A 16868-nucleotide genomic window follows, 5' to 3' on the forward strand; every position below is an offset into this window, starting at 1 on the left:
GAATCATTCTATTTAAGACAACAAACAGGATATTCAGAGTGTGTTTTGAACAGTGATACTACAGATGCCAAGCTGATGTGAACAAGAGGCAGATACAGAGCAGAGCAAACTGGTTAGTTCTACTGTCCTGTAAAAGAAGAAAAGTGTAAGCTACCAGAAAGCCACAGACCTAGCAAAGACCCAGTGAATGGCCACTGCACACAAAGAGATGAATCTTACGGCAGAGACCTCGGCCTGGAGACCAGCCACTCTTTTTTTCAGCTCCTCCCCTTGAGCCTCTTTGGCACTTAGCTCTTCCTTCAGTTGCTCTACCTGCCACGACATTGTTATTTTTTTCAATGTTTATCATTTGCTGTCTTCTAGTTGACCTGTTTCAGCCATCACAGTGACTAAATGTGACAAAGAACTACACAGCAAGATCATGACTGGTCACTCATTCCCTCATCCCTGCTGTCATGATCACAGGAGTTTAAAGTTCCTGTATTTTCACAAGTCCCCAGGCAAGAGTTTCATCACCATACTTATAAAAATTGACACTACAAACATGGTTATAGTTAGATTTATATATTTCAGATCTAGGGCATATTACCCAACCATTTTGAAATTGGGAGCAAGCAGAAAATTAAGACAGAAATAGTGAGAGAAAAATCATTCACTTCAAAGCTGTAAACGAGTAATATGCCAGGAAGCAGCTGTTGACGTCAACACAATACATTATTAAAAGGAAAATTATGTGCATTTATTAAGCAATACAAGACAGAGGGATATGAGAAGACAACAGGATTGTGGCTGGACATAAGCCACAAGAGGGATAAGGCTGTTAAAACAACAAAGGGTAGGGAGGAAGTTGTCAGCAGGAGAGAAGTGTATGTGATGTATGGAAGAGATCCAGAAATTGATCACAAGGAAAGAGGCTCATAAAGTCTGTAAAGGGAGAGGACAAGGTGACATAAGTTTCTAACACAGTGAGGGGGAAATAACTGGATACGGTAAGGCAGTATGAAAGCTTGGAAATTCAAATAGACTTTGCATATGCCTAAAATGTTTCCCCCTCTCCCCTTTATTTGCTAGTGGTAACTCAACAGAATAAAAAGCACTATTTAAAAAACAGAGGCGTTTTTCCTCAGGTGAGTCAATGTACTGGAGTGGTGGGAGCACTAACAAGTCTTATTACCACATATATTTCTGCTTTAGGGGATTGTAATCTTTGTGTTTAACTTTCGCCAGCAGGTTAGAACTGTATTTTTTAAACAAATCATTTCATTCCAGGACAAATACAGTGGTGAACACTCCACAGTATCCAGCAGAAACAAAGTATGAAGTGACCTTAAACTCTACATAGTCCAGCAAGCAGTGTTGATACCAAGCTCTGTGCCAAAGTACCTGTGTTTCTCAATGCCATCCTGCCTTGCAGAACAAACATACTCATAAGTTTGAATAGATCTTGGCACCACTGCTGTAGCAGAATCTGTTCATTTTATGACAACACTATTGGAAGGGCAGTGTAACAGAAACCCTTTCACTACAGTTCATTCTCAGCCCAGACTTGAAATAATGCTAAATCTCTTGGTCATGTCACAGTTATCCAACAGGTCCAATGGGAAGAAATACTTTTCTCCCTCCATAAAGTATGTTTGAAAAGGCTACTAAACTAAGGGCATGTCTACACAAACACCTACTGCACGGCAAGCTGGGGTGTCAACTTACAGCACTCCAGCATACCACACATTAACTGTCCGCATGGACCTTGCTGACGCCCACTAGAAAACTTCTAGTGCGCATCAGCAGAGTTCACACACACAGTTAGCATGTGGCATGCTATAGCATTGTAGATCTATGACCCAGCTTGCCATGCAGTAGGTGTTTGTGTAGACATGCCCTTAATTAACCTAAACTATAAAAAACTAGATAAGAACTAGAAAAGAACCAAAGATACGCACAAATGTCAGTTAAGTCAATGGAAGCTGTGAGCGTAAATCTAAAGGCAGAACCTGGCCTACAGTTCTATAATTTTCCTTAAATGTTCCATTTTCCTTTGTTAAATATTCTAAGGCTAGTCTCATCGTTTCAGAGTAGAATGCAGATGCCTCCTCTCCTATCTCCCAATGCTCGCAGTACAGGGCAGGTCCCAACTCTATCCCTGGATTCGATGACATGAGTAGGAGTACTTCTCCTACCTGTTCCCCAAGGCTCAGAGTTCATTATGCTACTATCATTGTTCTCTCATTACCTTGTTTTTCATGAATTTGGAATGACTACGGTACACCTCCATTTGCTTCATTTCCTCCTCACGCTCTTCTGTGCTTAGAGCTCCATTTGACTTCAGCATCTGAATCTCCTCTTCCAAGTCACGGAGGCCACGTTCCATGGAGGAGATTTTTGAGTCCTGAAAAGAGTAACGTGCAGTTATACGTCTCATTAACACACCATAAAAGGAACAAGGTATATGAGTGCACCAGTGTTGTAACTTCCCCTTAATAAACATTCCCTGAGTAATTACTCTGCACCTGTTTAAACATCATCTCTCTGAGCAGCTAAGACTGGCTGCCTGAGAGGGCACTCTTCTCCAATTCTCTCCATTCTGCAAGCAAAGGAGTTTAAGCCTGTGAACTAGGTTGTTGCTATGGGTGGCATATGAAGAGAACACTAAGTAAGAGACTATGAAACAGTTACTTTGCAGTCCTGAGGTGATATATACCAGGGAAATTATTATGGTGACAGTAAAACAAATAATGATAGCCACAGTATTAGCACAAACCGCAGATTCATAGTTACCCTAAGCCATGGATGTGCCACAAGTATAAGAGAAGAGAGCTTGTGAAACAAGTTAGTCTCAGCTTCTACTTACTGATGTGGTCTAGGTGACAAATGAGGAACACATTAAACACCATAAAGCATGGAACAGATGTACTGATATCAATCTATTCCTGAGTGGATGAACATGTAGGGGTTGCTGAACTAGTCCAAATCTCTCTCATACTTTTTCAAACATTTCTACATAGTTAAAAAAAATACATACATGTTACAAGTAAGCAATCCAGTCTGTTGTCTTTTTCATGCCGTAACAGAATGAATGGAGTTCTTACAATCTACTTGGTTTATTGTTGACATGGCAGACTCAGGTGTTAGAAACAACAGGAAGAAATGGTTACTAACCTATTCTGTAACTGTTGTTCTTCAAGATACGTTGCATATGTCCATTCCATTTCATGTGTGTGCCTGCCCAGTGCACAGCTGTCAGATATTTTTCTCTCAGCAGTACCTGTCAGGGTGGTGCATGTGCCCTCTGCTACTGCATGATGGTATAAAGGACAGAGCTGCACCCAATCTCCCTCAATTCCTTCTTACCAGACAGACTCCAGTAGAGAGAGGAAGGAGGGTGGATTGTGGAATGGATATATGCAACACATCTCAGAGAACATGATAGTAACTGTTTCTTCTTTGAGTGATGGCACACGTCCGTTCCACTTCAGGTGATTCACACAAGCAGTTCAATCTGGAGGGGGGATCGGAGTCTACCTGAATAAAGATTGAAGGGCCACACAACAAACTCGGCATCATCTCTAGATTGTTGAGAATCATCATAAGAGGAGGCAAAGGTATGCAAATTTGCAAATGTCCAGAATAGGCACTTGGGGAAGAAGGGCATTTGCAACCTCTACAGCCTTCGATGAATGTGCTAACACTCTCTTTGGAGGGGTTACATTGGCCAAGTCATAGCACAAACATATACAAAAGGAGATCCACGATGAGTTTATTTGAGAAGAGTTGGGACCTGCCCTTCATCCAGTTTACAGCTGCCACAACAACAGTGAAGATGATTGGAATTATTTAGTCCTGTCCAGGTAAATCGCCAACACTATCCTAGTCTCCTCCTGACATCTAACATGTGAAGTCTCTTCTCATCCTTATGAGTATGAGGCTTAGGGGAAAAAGCTGGTAAACAGGTAGCCTGATTAATATGGAACTGAGACACCACTTTGGTGAGGAACTACAGATGAGAGCACAGGTACAGCTTGTTCTTTTAGAAGACTGCATGAAGAGGTTCAGACACTAGAGCTTGTAATTCATCCACTCTCCTGGTTGATGTAATTGACACAAAAAAGGCTACCTTCATTAAGAGAGGGAGTAATAAACAGGCAGCCAACAGGTCAAATGGAGAACTCATTAGCTTCATTAACAGCAGGTTTAAGTCACATGGATCCTCTACTTGGGGATATAAACTGTTCAACCCTTTAGCAATCTGATTGCTGATTGATTATCAAGCTGAGACAGCTGCAAGGTGGACCTTGATGGAACAAATGGGAAGAATCTGCTGTTTCTGGAATATCAAATAGCCCAACACATGATGGATCAGAGCCCAGATAGGGGAAAACATCATTTTGCTGGGACCAGATGGAGAATCTCTTCCACTCTGTCAGGTAAGTATATCTAGTAGAAGGTTTCCTACTATTTAGAACAACAACTTGAACTCTGTTTAAACAAACATCCTCCTGAGGTGTCAGCTACAGAGTATGCAGGTTGCCGAGTGGATGGCCTGAAAGTTAGAGTAGAGGAGGTGACCATGGTCTTGAGAAATCAGGTTTGGGTCCAACGGTGACGTTAATTGAATTCTGTTTGAGAAAGTCAGGAGATTAGAAAACCAATGTTGTCGAGGCCAAACTGGAGCTATGAGTATGATTCAGAAGGGCCATACTATACTAGTGGGGGAATTCTGCACCAAAACATAAAATTCTGCACAAAATATTTTAAAATTCTGAATATATTATTTGCCAAATTAACACAATATAATCACGCCAGTTTCAATTATTTTGGTAATTTATTTCAAAATATCTGTCAGCAACTACATCTGTAACAATACAGACCAAAAAAAAAGCAGTGTAAAGACTTGGGAGCATCAGGGGTAGCAGAGGAGCTGATGGAGAAGGAAGGAGCCTGGACGGTTGTTAGGTGTGGGTGGGAGAAGTATGGAACAGTTTTTTGGGGGACGGGAAGAGAGGCAGGATTGTTAGGGATCTAGGGAACCTCCCCCATGCAGACCCTGGCTGATTCAAAACCTCTCCCATTCAGTCAGGCACATCTGTCCCTATCCCTGCACCCCACCCCCCATCCCAATGGGTCCCTGCAGCCTCCTCCCCCCTCCCCATGTGGCCATGTACCCCCACTCACATTCAGACCCTGGCTTAACCCTGTCACCCCACTAGCTTCTGAGCCCACACCCCAGTCTGTCCCCACCACTAGCTATTCTGGACTTCAGTCTAGGACCCCCCAGCAGACCTGTGTGCCACACTCTATCCTAATCTGGCTCCATAAGCCAGGTGCTGTGATGAACTTCTTCTGGGGGAAATATGTGCCACTGCTTGCACACAGACCCCCTCCTCCCCCCGAAAATACAATCTGCCCAGAAGTGCTGCAGTTCTACCTTTTGCCCACCAGAGGCCAATGTGGCACCAGAACAACTGCTGCATTCCTGCTGTTGGCTGTTCTGGTGACACAGTGGCCTCTGGTGGGAAAAAGGTAGAACTGCAGCACTTCTGGGGCAGATTGTATTTTCTGTAGAAAAAAATAAAATTATGCGGGACACATGAATTCTGTGCATGCGCACTGGCACAGAAATCCCCCAGGAGTAATACTGGATCAGCTCAACCATCCATCTAGCCCAGTATCTTCTCTTCTGACAGTGGCCAGTGCCAGATGCTTCAGAGGGAATGAACAGAACAGAGCAATTGTTGAGTGATTCGTCCCATTGTCGAGTCCCAGCTTCTGGGAGTCAGAGATTTAGGGACACCAAGAACATGGGGTTGCGTTCCTGTTCATTTTGGCTAATAGCCATTGATGGACCTATCCTCTACGAACTTATCTAATTTTTTTTTGAGCCCAGTTATATTTCTCGCCTTCACAACATTTCCTGGAAACAAATTCCACAGGTTGACTAAGCACTGTGTGAAGAAGTTCTTCCTTGTGTTTGTTTTAAACCTGCTGCCTATTAATTTCATTACGTGACCTCTTGTGTTCTTGCATTATGTAAAGGCTTAAATAACACTTCTTTATTCACTTTCCCCACACTATTCTTGATTTTATAAATCTCTATCATATCCCCCATTAGTCATCTCTTTTCCAAGCTGGACAGTCCCAATCTTTTTAATCTCTCCTCATATGGAAGCTGTTCCATACTCCTCATCATTTCTGTTGCTCTTCTCTGTTCCTTTTCCAATTCCAAAAACTGGTTACTAATCTTTTGTAACTGCTGTTCTTCGAGATGTGTTGCTCATGTCCATTCCATGCTAGTTGTGTGTATACCACGTGCACAGTTGCCTGAAATTTTTCCCTAAGTGATATCCATTAGCCTCCTCTTGAATCGTGTGCATATGCATCAGTATAAAGGATGCCACCGGCCCCACATCCTCTCAGTTCCTTCTTGCAAGTAGCTCCAACAGAGGGGTAGAAGGGCTGATCATGGAATGGACATGAGTAGCACATCTTAAAGAACAGCAGTTACAAAAGGTTAATAACCATTTTTTAGTTCTTCAATTCTTGCTCATGTCCATTCCATACTAGGTGACTCACAAGCAGTATTCCGGGAGGTGGGCTCAGAGTTCATGGACATTTTGACTGCAATACTGCTCTCCCAAAATGGGCATCATTATGGGCCTGTTGGATGATGGCATAGTGGGAAGCGAAGGTATGAACTGACCACCAGGTTGCGGCTCTGCAGATGTCCTGGATTGGTACCTGCCTGAGGAATGCTGTCAATGAAGTCTAGGCTCTTGTGGAATGAGTGATCACAATGGCCGGAAGCAGAATTTTCGCTTGCTTGTAGAAAGCTCAGATACAGGTGATTTATCAGGATGATATCCTTTAGGATGTCACAGGTACCCTCTCATCTTTTCCTCTATTGCTACAAAAAGTTGCATGGACTTATAGAGAACTTAATCCTCTTGATATGAAAGGTGAGGGTCCGCTTAACATCCAATGTATGATGTTCCTCAGCGATCTTGTGAAGTTTTGGAAAGAAGACAGGTAGAAAAACATCCTGGTTGTTGTGGAATTGCAATGCCATCTTTGGTAGGAAGATGGGTTGGGGGTGCAGTTGGACCTTGTCCTTGAAGAATACAGTATAAGGGAGTTCTGACATCAGGGTCTTGATCTAAGAGACCCTTCTGGACAAGATGATCACCACCAAGAAGGTTACCTTCCAAGAGAGAAGCAGTAGGGAGCATGATGATAACAGATGGGAGTCCCCAGGAGCATCAACGGTACGAGATTTAAGTCTCATGGGAGGGGGGGACTGGTTCGTAAACCTGAGGATAGAGTCTTTTCAGCCCCTTGAGAAACCTGACCGTCATCTCATGGGAAAACACTGATCTGCCATTCACTGGAGGGTGCAAGGCTGGGATGGCTGCCAAGTGAACCCTTGACAAAGCCAGACCCTGATGCTTTAGATGGAGCAGATAGTCCAAGATAGACTGCAGAGAAGAACGGGATGGAGAGAGGTTCCATTCAGAGGCCCAACAAGTGAAACGTTTCCACATGGCCAAGAAGGTAGCCCTTGTGGAAGGCTTTCTACTACCTAGCTAGACCTGTTGAACATGATCCGAGCAGGCCTGTTCTTCAGGGTTCAGCCATGCAGCAACCACGTTGTCAGGTGCAGAGAAGCGAGGCCCGAGTGAAGCAAATGGTTGTGATCTTGTGAAATCAAATCCAGGCAGAGTGGGAGCACGAGTGGAGTTGCCACTGAAAGGTCCAGAAGCATAATGAACCAATGTTGGTGTGGCCACACTGGTGCTATCTGGATAACCTTCACCTTGTCCCGTTTGATTTTCAGGAGGACCTTGTGAACCCAAGGGGATCATTGGGAAAGCATACAGTAGGCAGTCTGACCACTAGAGCAGGAAGGTATTGGATAGGGAACCATGCTATGCCTGCACAGTGAACAGAACTGATGGCATTTCCTGTTCTGTCTGGTGGCAGACAGGTCCACCAGGGGAGGCCCCCACTGCTGGAAGATGACACTGACTTCCTCCAGGTGAAGAGACCACTCGTGGTGAGAGGAAAAGGATCTGCTGAGGCAATCCGACAGTGCATTTTGGGCTCTCAGGAGATGTGACGCCTCAAAGTGAGTGGCGTAGTCCACGCACAAGTCCCACAGCCAGAGGGCATCCTGGCACAGGGCTGAAGATCAAGCTCCTCCCTGCTTGTTGATGCAAAACAGTGATGCAGTGTTGTCCGTCAGGACCTGCGCCACTTTGCCTGAGATATGGGGAAGGAACACTTGGCAAGCCAAGCGTACTGCCCTGTGTTCTCTTACGTTTATATGCAGGGAGAGTTCTTCCTGGGACCAGACGCCCTGGGTCCTGAGGCTGTTGAGGTGGGCTCCCCATCACAAGTCTGATGCATCCAAGACTAAGGTTACCGACGTTGGAGGGGCAGCAAGGGATACCCCTTCTATTACAGATCCTAAGCCTCTCCACCACGTCAGCAAAGTGCAGACTGGAGGCGGAATAGTGAGTATTGAGTCCAGGTGGTGTCTGCTTGGGGAGTAGACTGATGCCAGCCATATCTGGAAGGGTCTGAGGCACAGCCTTGCATACTGCACCATGTAGGTACATGCTGTCATGTGTCCCTATAGTTTAAGTCAGCCCCTAGTGGTCCTTATTGGGTGGACTGTGACCTTGGAAATCAAGTTTGACATAGCTCAAAATCAGGCTTCCAGGAGGTAAACTTTGGCCTGGATCAAGTCGAACACTGCCCGATTAACTCTATTCTCTGAACCAGGACTAGAGTTGACTTCTGCTCATTTATCAACAGACCCAGCACTTGGAAGGTGACCCATACAGTACTGACGCTGTGTCGGACCTGTGCCTGACCTTTGATGAGCTGGTCATCAAGATCATCTTCTTCTATGATATGAGTAGATCTGCATGCCTTGATGACGCCTGAAGAAGGCTGCTACCACTGCCATACACTTCGTGAAGACCTAGGGGGCTGCCGATAAGCCAAGAGGGAAAGTGGTGAATTGGTAGTTGCGTTGACCCACTACAAACCTGAGAAATATTCTGTGATCACGAAAGAGAGAGATGTGGAAATAAGCATCCTTTAGGGCAAGGCAGTGTAGCAGTTTCCTGGATCTAGGAAGGGAATGATGGAGGCCAGGGAGACCATGTGGAACCTCAGTTTCTTGAGATATGTTGAGGTGACCCAGGTCCAGGATGGGCCTAGACCCCTCCCCTTATTGGGATTAGAAAGTATCAGGAGTAAAACCCTTCCCGCTCAAGTCTCGAGGAACCTCCTCTATGGCCCCAAGATGTAGGAGGCTTGCACCTCCTGGATGAGAAGCTGCTCATGAGAAAGGTCCCTGAAGAGGGAAAGGATTGTGGGATTGGAGGGCAGGGTGGATGAAAACTGGAGTGTGTGACAACTGTTACTGTACTCAGTACTCAATGAATGGTATGATGTTTTATATGACCATGCCAGGCTGAAGGGTGACAGGCAGTCCAAAAACAAAAGGGGAGATGGATCTGGAACTGAGATTGGTATATCTCCCTCAGACATACCTTCAAAAGGCCTGCCTGGCCCCGCCGGGATATCTAAAAGAGCCCAACTGGGAGGCTGTGGTAGGAAGGAAGGGTTGGCGTCACTTATAACCCCCCTTTCCTTTCCTCTTGTTGGACTCCTGCCTGGGAGGCACCGTGAACATGGGAGGCTGCTGGGGCCTAAAGTCCTTCCTTGAAACTGGAGGTATGTTAAGGGCCAAGAAACAAAGGGTGGCCCTTGAGTCCATCTGTTCCGAGATCAGGGAGGTGCTCCCAAAGGGGAGGTCCTGGACAGACTGCTGCACTTCACAAATGAGGCCAGAAGATTGGAGCCACGAACAGCGCCTCATGGTGATTGCAGACACCATAACCCTGGCTGCTGAGTTGGCTGCATCCGGTCGCCTGGAGGGAGGTCCTGATTAGTCTTTCCCTCCTCTAGGATGGCCGTGAACTCCTCCCTTGACTCCTGTGGCAGGGAGTTCTTAAATTTGTATAATGAGTCCCCCAGATTAAACTCATATCTCCCTAGCAGGGCTTGCTGGTTGGATACACATAACTGGAGACTGCCCGTTCAATAAACCTTATGTCCGAACAGGTCCAGTCTCTTGGCCTCTTTATTTTTGGGGGTAGCACTCAAATGCTCCTGTCTGCCCTGCTCAATTGTCATCAACCACACCAGAGACCCTGGGGAGGGAGATGCAGGGGAGGGTAAGAAAAGGTACTCAAACCCACCATGTCCATTGGGGCCATTTCCTGGATGTCGGCACCATGGTCAGTATCGGAGTCGGGATCTGGTGCCAGGCAGAAAGACAGTAGCTCGCTTTTCTGACACCATCGAGTATGTGTGGTGGGAAGGGGGCCCAGGTACTGGGGGAAAACCCCAAGATTCCAGTACTGCCACCGCGTCAACCAGAGGTCTGGTGACCAGGTGCTGGCAGGAGGGCCAGTATTGAAGTCAGGAGTGCTATAGCATTGTAGATCTATGACCCAGCTTGCCATGCAGTAGGTGTTTGTGTAGACATGCCCTTAATTAACCTAAACTATAAAAAACTAGTCAAGATTCCTTCCCTGGAGACAATGGCAGTGCAGTACCTGCTTGCGCCTCCGTGCAGTATCAGGGGAGCAGAGACTGGCAATGGGCCAATGACTGCTGCAACAGGACCATGGAGGGCTTGCCCCAGGATGGTGCCACAGTAGTCAGCACCACGGTGGAGCTCACCGCACTCTGCACCTTTCTGTCCTCAGTTGCCTTGGTTGACGAGGGGTATTGAAGGCTTGGCTGGATTGGGAGGGACAGCAGGTCCTTTGCTGCCTGGAAAGCCTCGGGTGTTGAACGGGCCAGCAGATGCCTGACCCCACAGCTGCTCCCCGGAGTCCGTGACTGGTCCCGTATCAGACTCAGTGCTCTAGGTGGAGACGGCAGCACCATCAGACTCCAGACTCCTGGGGAGGAGGTGTAGTTCAACACAGATCTTACTATGGTAGTTGCACCCCACTTGTCCCTCCGCCGCACCAGAGAACATCCTCTCTTGGTGCGTTGTTTTTTATGCCTCTTCCTTGGCACTGGGGATGGAGAGCAGTGCCAGGAAGAGCATGGTACCAGGGTAGCGCTCTGCACAGGTATCGAAGTGCCCAGCGTCGATTCGGTTCAGAGGCTGATCTGAGGGCTGCCCCCATAAGAATGGCCCTCAGCCAAATGTCTCTATCCTCTCTCGTGCGGGGTTTGAAATCCTGGCAGATCTGGCACTTCTCTTTAACATGGACTCCCCCAGACACTTTAGATGGCTAGTGTGAGGGTCACTAAATGGCATCAGCTTGCTGCACGAGGCACACGGCTTGAAGCCCAGGGACTGAGGCATGCCCAGCATCTGGGGCAAAAAGTCCCTTGACAATGGGAACAACTACTAACATTACTGTATACACTAACTCTAACTAAGAACTATATACACTAACTACAATTCCTATATAAAATACGAAGAGAGAAAGTCCAAGAACCCATACCACAGCAAGAGGGATCATTCCAGCAATGTCAAAGGCGGTAAGAAGGAACTGAGAGGGTGCAGTCCAATTTCTTCCTGGGCATGGGTACCTGCTTGGTGGCCATGACAGAGGCTTAGAGGATACAAGGGTGGTAGGCGCTCAAAGGAGAATGGTGAAGTACATGACGTGACTGTGAAATGTATAAGCCAACTCTGAATCAAAAGATGAATCAGCCTCCTCCAACCAAGTGGAGGATTGTTCCTGGAAGTTGGGATTGCTGTCAGGAACCTGGAAAAGGTGGCCCTGGAGAGAACACAGCTGATTTCCCTCTGGATAGCACCGCATGAAGAGGCACATGGGAGTCCACGGTACCACATGCTAGGGTAAAGCTACCAGTAAGGCTACAGTAGCAACTGTCTGCGCTGGGAGAGAAGACTCTGCATGGCCAATGAAACTGGTACCAAGAGACTCAGAAGAATCCCTAGCCACTGTATAAGCCTCTGGAGTCAACAGTACTGGGAAAGTCTCTTAGGGCAGGTCTACACTAAGGGCGGGAGTCGAACTAGGGTACGCAAGTTCAGCTACATGAATAGCGTAGCTGAACTCGAAGTACCCTAGTTCGAACTACTTACCCGTCCAGACGCCGTGGGATCGAAGTCCGCGGCTCCAAGGTCGACTCTGCCACCGCCGTTTGCAGTGGTGGAGTACCGGAGTCGACCGGAGCGCGCGGGGAGTTCGAACTATCGCATCTAGATTAGACGCGATAGTTCGAACTCCGAGAAGTCGAACTTACCATGTCGACCTGGCAGGTAAGTGTAGACTAGCCCTTAGTGCTGAGACATCAAGGGCAGCACTGTTGCACTAGAAGGAGCCACTTACTGGCCAGTCTCAGTGGGCCAGGGACAGTGCCAAAAGACCTGCCTGAGCAGTTGATTGCTTCAGAGAGTGTCTTGGCCTTGAACACAGTGTCTTTGTCCACATTCTTTGAGCCAGGGGACCTTGATCTCCCAGATACTTTGTCCTTAGACACCATCTTCTGCTGCCTCTTCTTCAGTACCTGGGAGGGAGAATGGCCATGAGGATCAGCAAGACCAGGAGGTGCACTTCTGATGGATTCCAATGTGTTCGGTACCTACTCTGAGCAGAAAGGCTCCAAGCGCGTGCACAGGACTGCCTCCATTGCAGAAATGTAAACCTCCCTGTCCTTCTTGGTACTTAGTTTAAAATTCCTGAAAATTTGGCATGAATTGTGAATGTGAGTATCCCCAAGACACTTCAGGCAACTGGAGTGTGGGTCACTCACTGGCATAGTTTCGGTTTTTTTGTTTGTTTGTTTTTACAAGAATGGCAGGGCTTGAAGCCCAATAATCTAGGCATGCGCCAGCACCAATCACCCATGAACAGAAACTGAAGTGTTTAAAAAAACACTTTAAAAAGAAAACTTACTTTAGTAGAAATAATGTTAGGTACTGTAATTACAAATGTACTAAAATGAGTACCAACTATATATTAAACACAAAATGAGGAAAAGATTTGCAATAGCAAGATCACACACAACAACAACAATCATGGGCAGTCAGAAGGAATTATGAGGCATTGGGGGTACCCTTTATATTGTGCAGAGGCACATGAGGCAGCAGAGGGCACATGCACTCCCTCGATGGGTTACAGCTGAGGGAAAAATCTCTGACAACAGTGCACAGGACAGGCACACACCTGAAATGGAATGGACGCATGCAATCACTTGAAAAGGAATTGATGCACACAGAACACAGAGCCCTTATGCTCACTTTTATACACATGCCTATTCATTTATAAAATGCATCCTCTAAAAGCAGACATGTCTGTTCTACTCAGTCTCTCCAGGGACTACTAGCAAACGCATTCCCTGGAAAAACTGTAGGGTTTGACACTACCCCCCTTTCTACCCTATGCTCACCACATACTACTTTTACTTGTTATTTTCCCCACCTAGATGCATAGATTGATAAGGCCAGAAGGGACTATGATCATACAGTCTGATCTCTTGCATAATATATGCAACAGAATTTGATTCATGCACATCTCAAAGTATAAAAAGGGGGTTATTGAGGCATGCACTGCAGCTAACAATCTGAGATAGAAAGGGAAAAAGGAAAACTGGCTGGTCTATTAGGAAGCATGGGGAAAGGATTGGGAGACTCCAGAATGGAAAGGAGAGAAATGGCTATAGAGAAAGTTAATATTGGAGAACAAGAGTGAGAAGTGGTAAAAGGAAGCGTGTGAATGCAAAGATGAGTAGGAAGAGAAAGTATTTATTAATACTACACGTTTCATGCATATTATGGAACATATAATCCAGCAGACAGCTACATGAAGTTGTGTAAATATATATGCAATCCACTTGTGGTCCTTGGGATCTGTGATGGTGTGTACCTGCCCATCACCAGCCCTGAAAGGGTTAAGTGTTCTTTGCAGGCTGAGGAAGCCCTGCCCCTCTGACTCTGGTGGGCATGCTCAGCCTGAAGGCAGAGTATAAAAGGAAGCAGCCGAACTCAATCTGGGCAGGCTGCTGAAGGGGGAGGATGCAGATTCTCACCAGGGAGCAGCTACAGGTCCCAACTACAGAGCCATGGCAAACAGAGCTCCAGATAGACACCAGTCTGCCTGATGAACCCAGAGAAAAGACCACGCAGCAGAAGGGTACACCACTTGAGGATCCCAGAAACCTGGGGAAACCGGGGAGCATCACCAAGACAGAAAGGGTAAGAAGCAGCCCAGGGGACTTAGACTTTCCTCCTGTGAGTGACCTGAGGAACCAGTCACCGTGTTTCGGAAGTATCCCCACTGACTCGGTGGTGAGCACCCCGCACCACCGCCAGGGCCCGAGACTAGGACTTGGAGGAGCAGGGAGGGCCTGTAGTAGTAGGATTTTCAAGTCCCCCTACCCTGGGTACCACACACCTAGGTGGCGCCCCCTCCCACCCCCACCCCAAAGGGCCATTAGGAGGAAGGACTGCCCTGAGAGGAAGGGCTGCATTATTGACTCCAGCCATTAGGTTATGCCGCCCTGAACGAAAGGGTCACTCTATTGACTCTAGTCATTGGCCACGCAGCCCTGTGTGGAAGCACGACTTTATTAACTCCAGTCACTAGGCAATACGACCACATTTTATAGTAAGGGTCATCAGCATAGGACCTAACTGGCTGTGGGACCACCTGTGACCTTTCTTTTGACCACATGTGACCTGACACCCCATCAAAGGGTGGGGAGAGAGAATCTACCCAGTGACAGGCTCTTACAAGTTGTCTATGTTGCTCTAAATCCTGCATCACTATTTAAAGACTAAACCACAAAACTGCATCTAGCTATAATTCAGGATGAAGGTGGTATTGATGCATCTTTCTGACTGAATCACCTGCTTCACATAAGGTGTTTTGGAATGCAAATATCTAATGTTGCTTTGCACTCTGGGTGCCACCAATACCCTTTCAAAAGTTCAGAAAATACTGTGATGGGAAAGAATTCACACCACCATTAAAAGCACCCACTTATCTCCTCATACTGTCCTTATAATACAATGGATTATTGGCTATAAACTATAAATAATACTCCAGGTAGATGAAAAGCAGACGTCTACCATGCAATGAACTAGTTCTCCAACCTGCCTGATCAATGAAGATCTCCAAGATTTTTTTTCATTAGTAACACTGGACCATGCATTGTATCTGCTGCTGTCAGATTTCTCATGCTTTATGCTATCTGAAAGACTCCATATACCATTGAAAAGAATAGGATCCCCATCTGCCAGTGTGGACTCTCTTACCTTCATCTCAATAACAGTTTGTAGAGCTTTTGTCTTGGCTGAGTCAGGGGCATTTTCAAACCGACGATGCATCTCCTATAACAGAAGAACAAGGAGGAAAGAGTGAAAACAATGATATTTCACTCCACTCCACGGACTCCAGGAAAAGTTATCAGAACCTTCTCTCTTTCTAATGCAGCAGAATTCTACCCTTCTACAGCCTTCTGATGTTTCCAGCCCTTCAATCTTCCTTTCACATCATAGAGGACAGGCTGCAGTCCAGTGAACAGAATTCTAGCTCAGTTACACAGGCACAATAGAAACTTGTTTTTTGACCACTGAAATAAAAATATTTAAAAAAACTGTAAAACTGACATACTCAAAATCTCCACTACCTTGCTGGTGAGTGAATCCTCCGTTTTTTAAAGGCAATTGTCTTCACATAGAAGACAGAACTATTTTAAAGAAGATTAATAAAAACAGCAATAATCTGGTTTATGTTTAACATGCTGTTGTGAGCATCTGTGTTGATAATGCTCCTTTCCATATTTTCCACCCCCAGAGTAGCAACCACCTAGTTACCTATGATGAAAATCTCTCTGCACAGAGGCTGAAAGTAGCTGAAAAAACATGATTGGATAGCAAGTTGCTCCAGAGGCTCACAATGTGCAAAGGGGAGGATGACAAATACCTATGTGATATTTCTGTAGATATGTAAAGGGCATGCACTCAGGTTGCTAGAGTGTTCCAGAGCTGCCTAGAGAATACAAATGGCAACAAGCTGAACTGCTCTACAGCACTTTCCAAGTTGCTGCAGGATACAAATAGGTAGCTGGAGAAAAAACAGATCTGTTATAGTGTATCTGTCCCTGTTCTCTGTATTCATCTTCAAAAATGAACAGCAGGCCTTTAGATGTTAAATATATGCATCACCCTCATGTCACACACTATGATATTAAATACAATGAGAGAAATGTAGGCAACCAAAACATTGCCATACCCAAAGTTCACTGTGTTATGGTGCACACACATCTAAATTGTTTTGCACTTTACCTAATATAACAATTTAGATTTCCCGGCCCAGACAAAAAAGAATATTCACTCACTCTTTCCATAAAAATGGTAATGAAAAAGATAGTATTTTATTTGTTTTACCCCCATATAAACAAGCAAGCAGAATTTGCGAAGCTGATTTATATAGTGCTTTCAAAAGATATGCAAAGATTATTTAAAACTGTCAGGTAGCTAAGTACCTGCTGATAGGGTAACTGAGGCAGAATGGTGAACTGATTTGACAAATACCACAATGGGAACCTGTATCAGAGCAAGATTTAACAATCTGGAATTCATGTCTCTCAATCTCTAGTCCATTCCATTTCTTGCCTCTAGAACACAGAACTTTCTAGATGTTTATACCTGTATGTGATGACGATACAGCCAACAATGTGTGTGTCTCTCTATATATATAATTTGCGTATTTTCTGAGAAGCTATCTTTACAGATAAATGTCAGTCTAAACTGAAAACCTATTAGTAATAGTCAGCTAGCAAATAAACCAGTACACATAGGG

General features: G+C 45.7%; 1 protein-coding gene across 12 annotated transcripts in view; it reads right to left on the minus strand.

Moving 5' to 3' along the window:
- ERC1 (ELKS/RAB6-interacting/CAST family member 1) overlaps positions 1-16868 on the minus strand; it is a 562177-nt gene that overhangs the window by 423624 nt on the left and 121685 nt on the right. For 10 of the 12 annotated variants that reach the window (XM_039546709.1, XM_039546701.1, XM_039546728.1 and 7 more), the window contains exons 4-6: positions 15320-15394; positions 2231-2386; positions 229-312 (exon numbers count right to left, since the gene is read on the minus strand). In XM_039546709.1, the coding sequence (XP_039402643.1) occupies positions 229-312; positions 2231-2386; positions 15320-15394 (315 nt within the window). The remainder of the gene's footprint in view (positions 1-228; positions 313-2230; positions 2387-15319; positions 15395-16868) is intronic. The other 2 variants (XM_039546718.1, XM_039546771.1) reach the window with 1 other exon arrangement.

Source organism: Mauremys reevesii, linkage group 1 (assembly GCF_016161935.1).
Source record: "Mauremys reevesii isolate NIE-2019 linkage group 1, ASM1616193v1, whole genome shotgun sequence".
Classification (NCBI taxonomy): domain Eukaryota; kingdom Metazoa; phylum Chordata; order Testudines; family Geoemydidae; genus Mauremys; species Mauremys reevesii.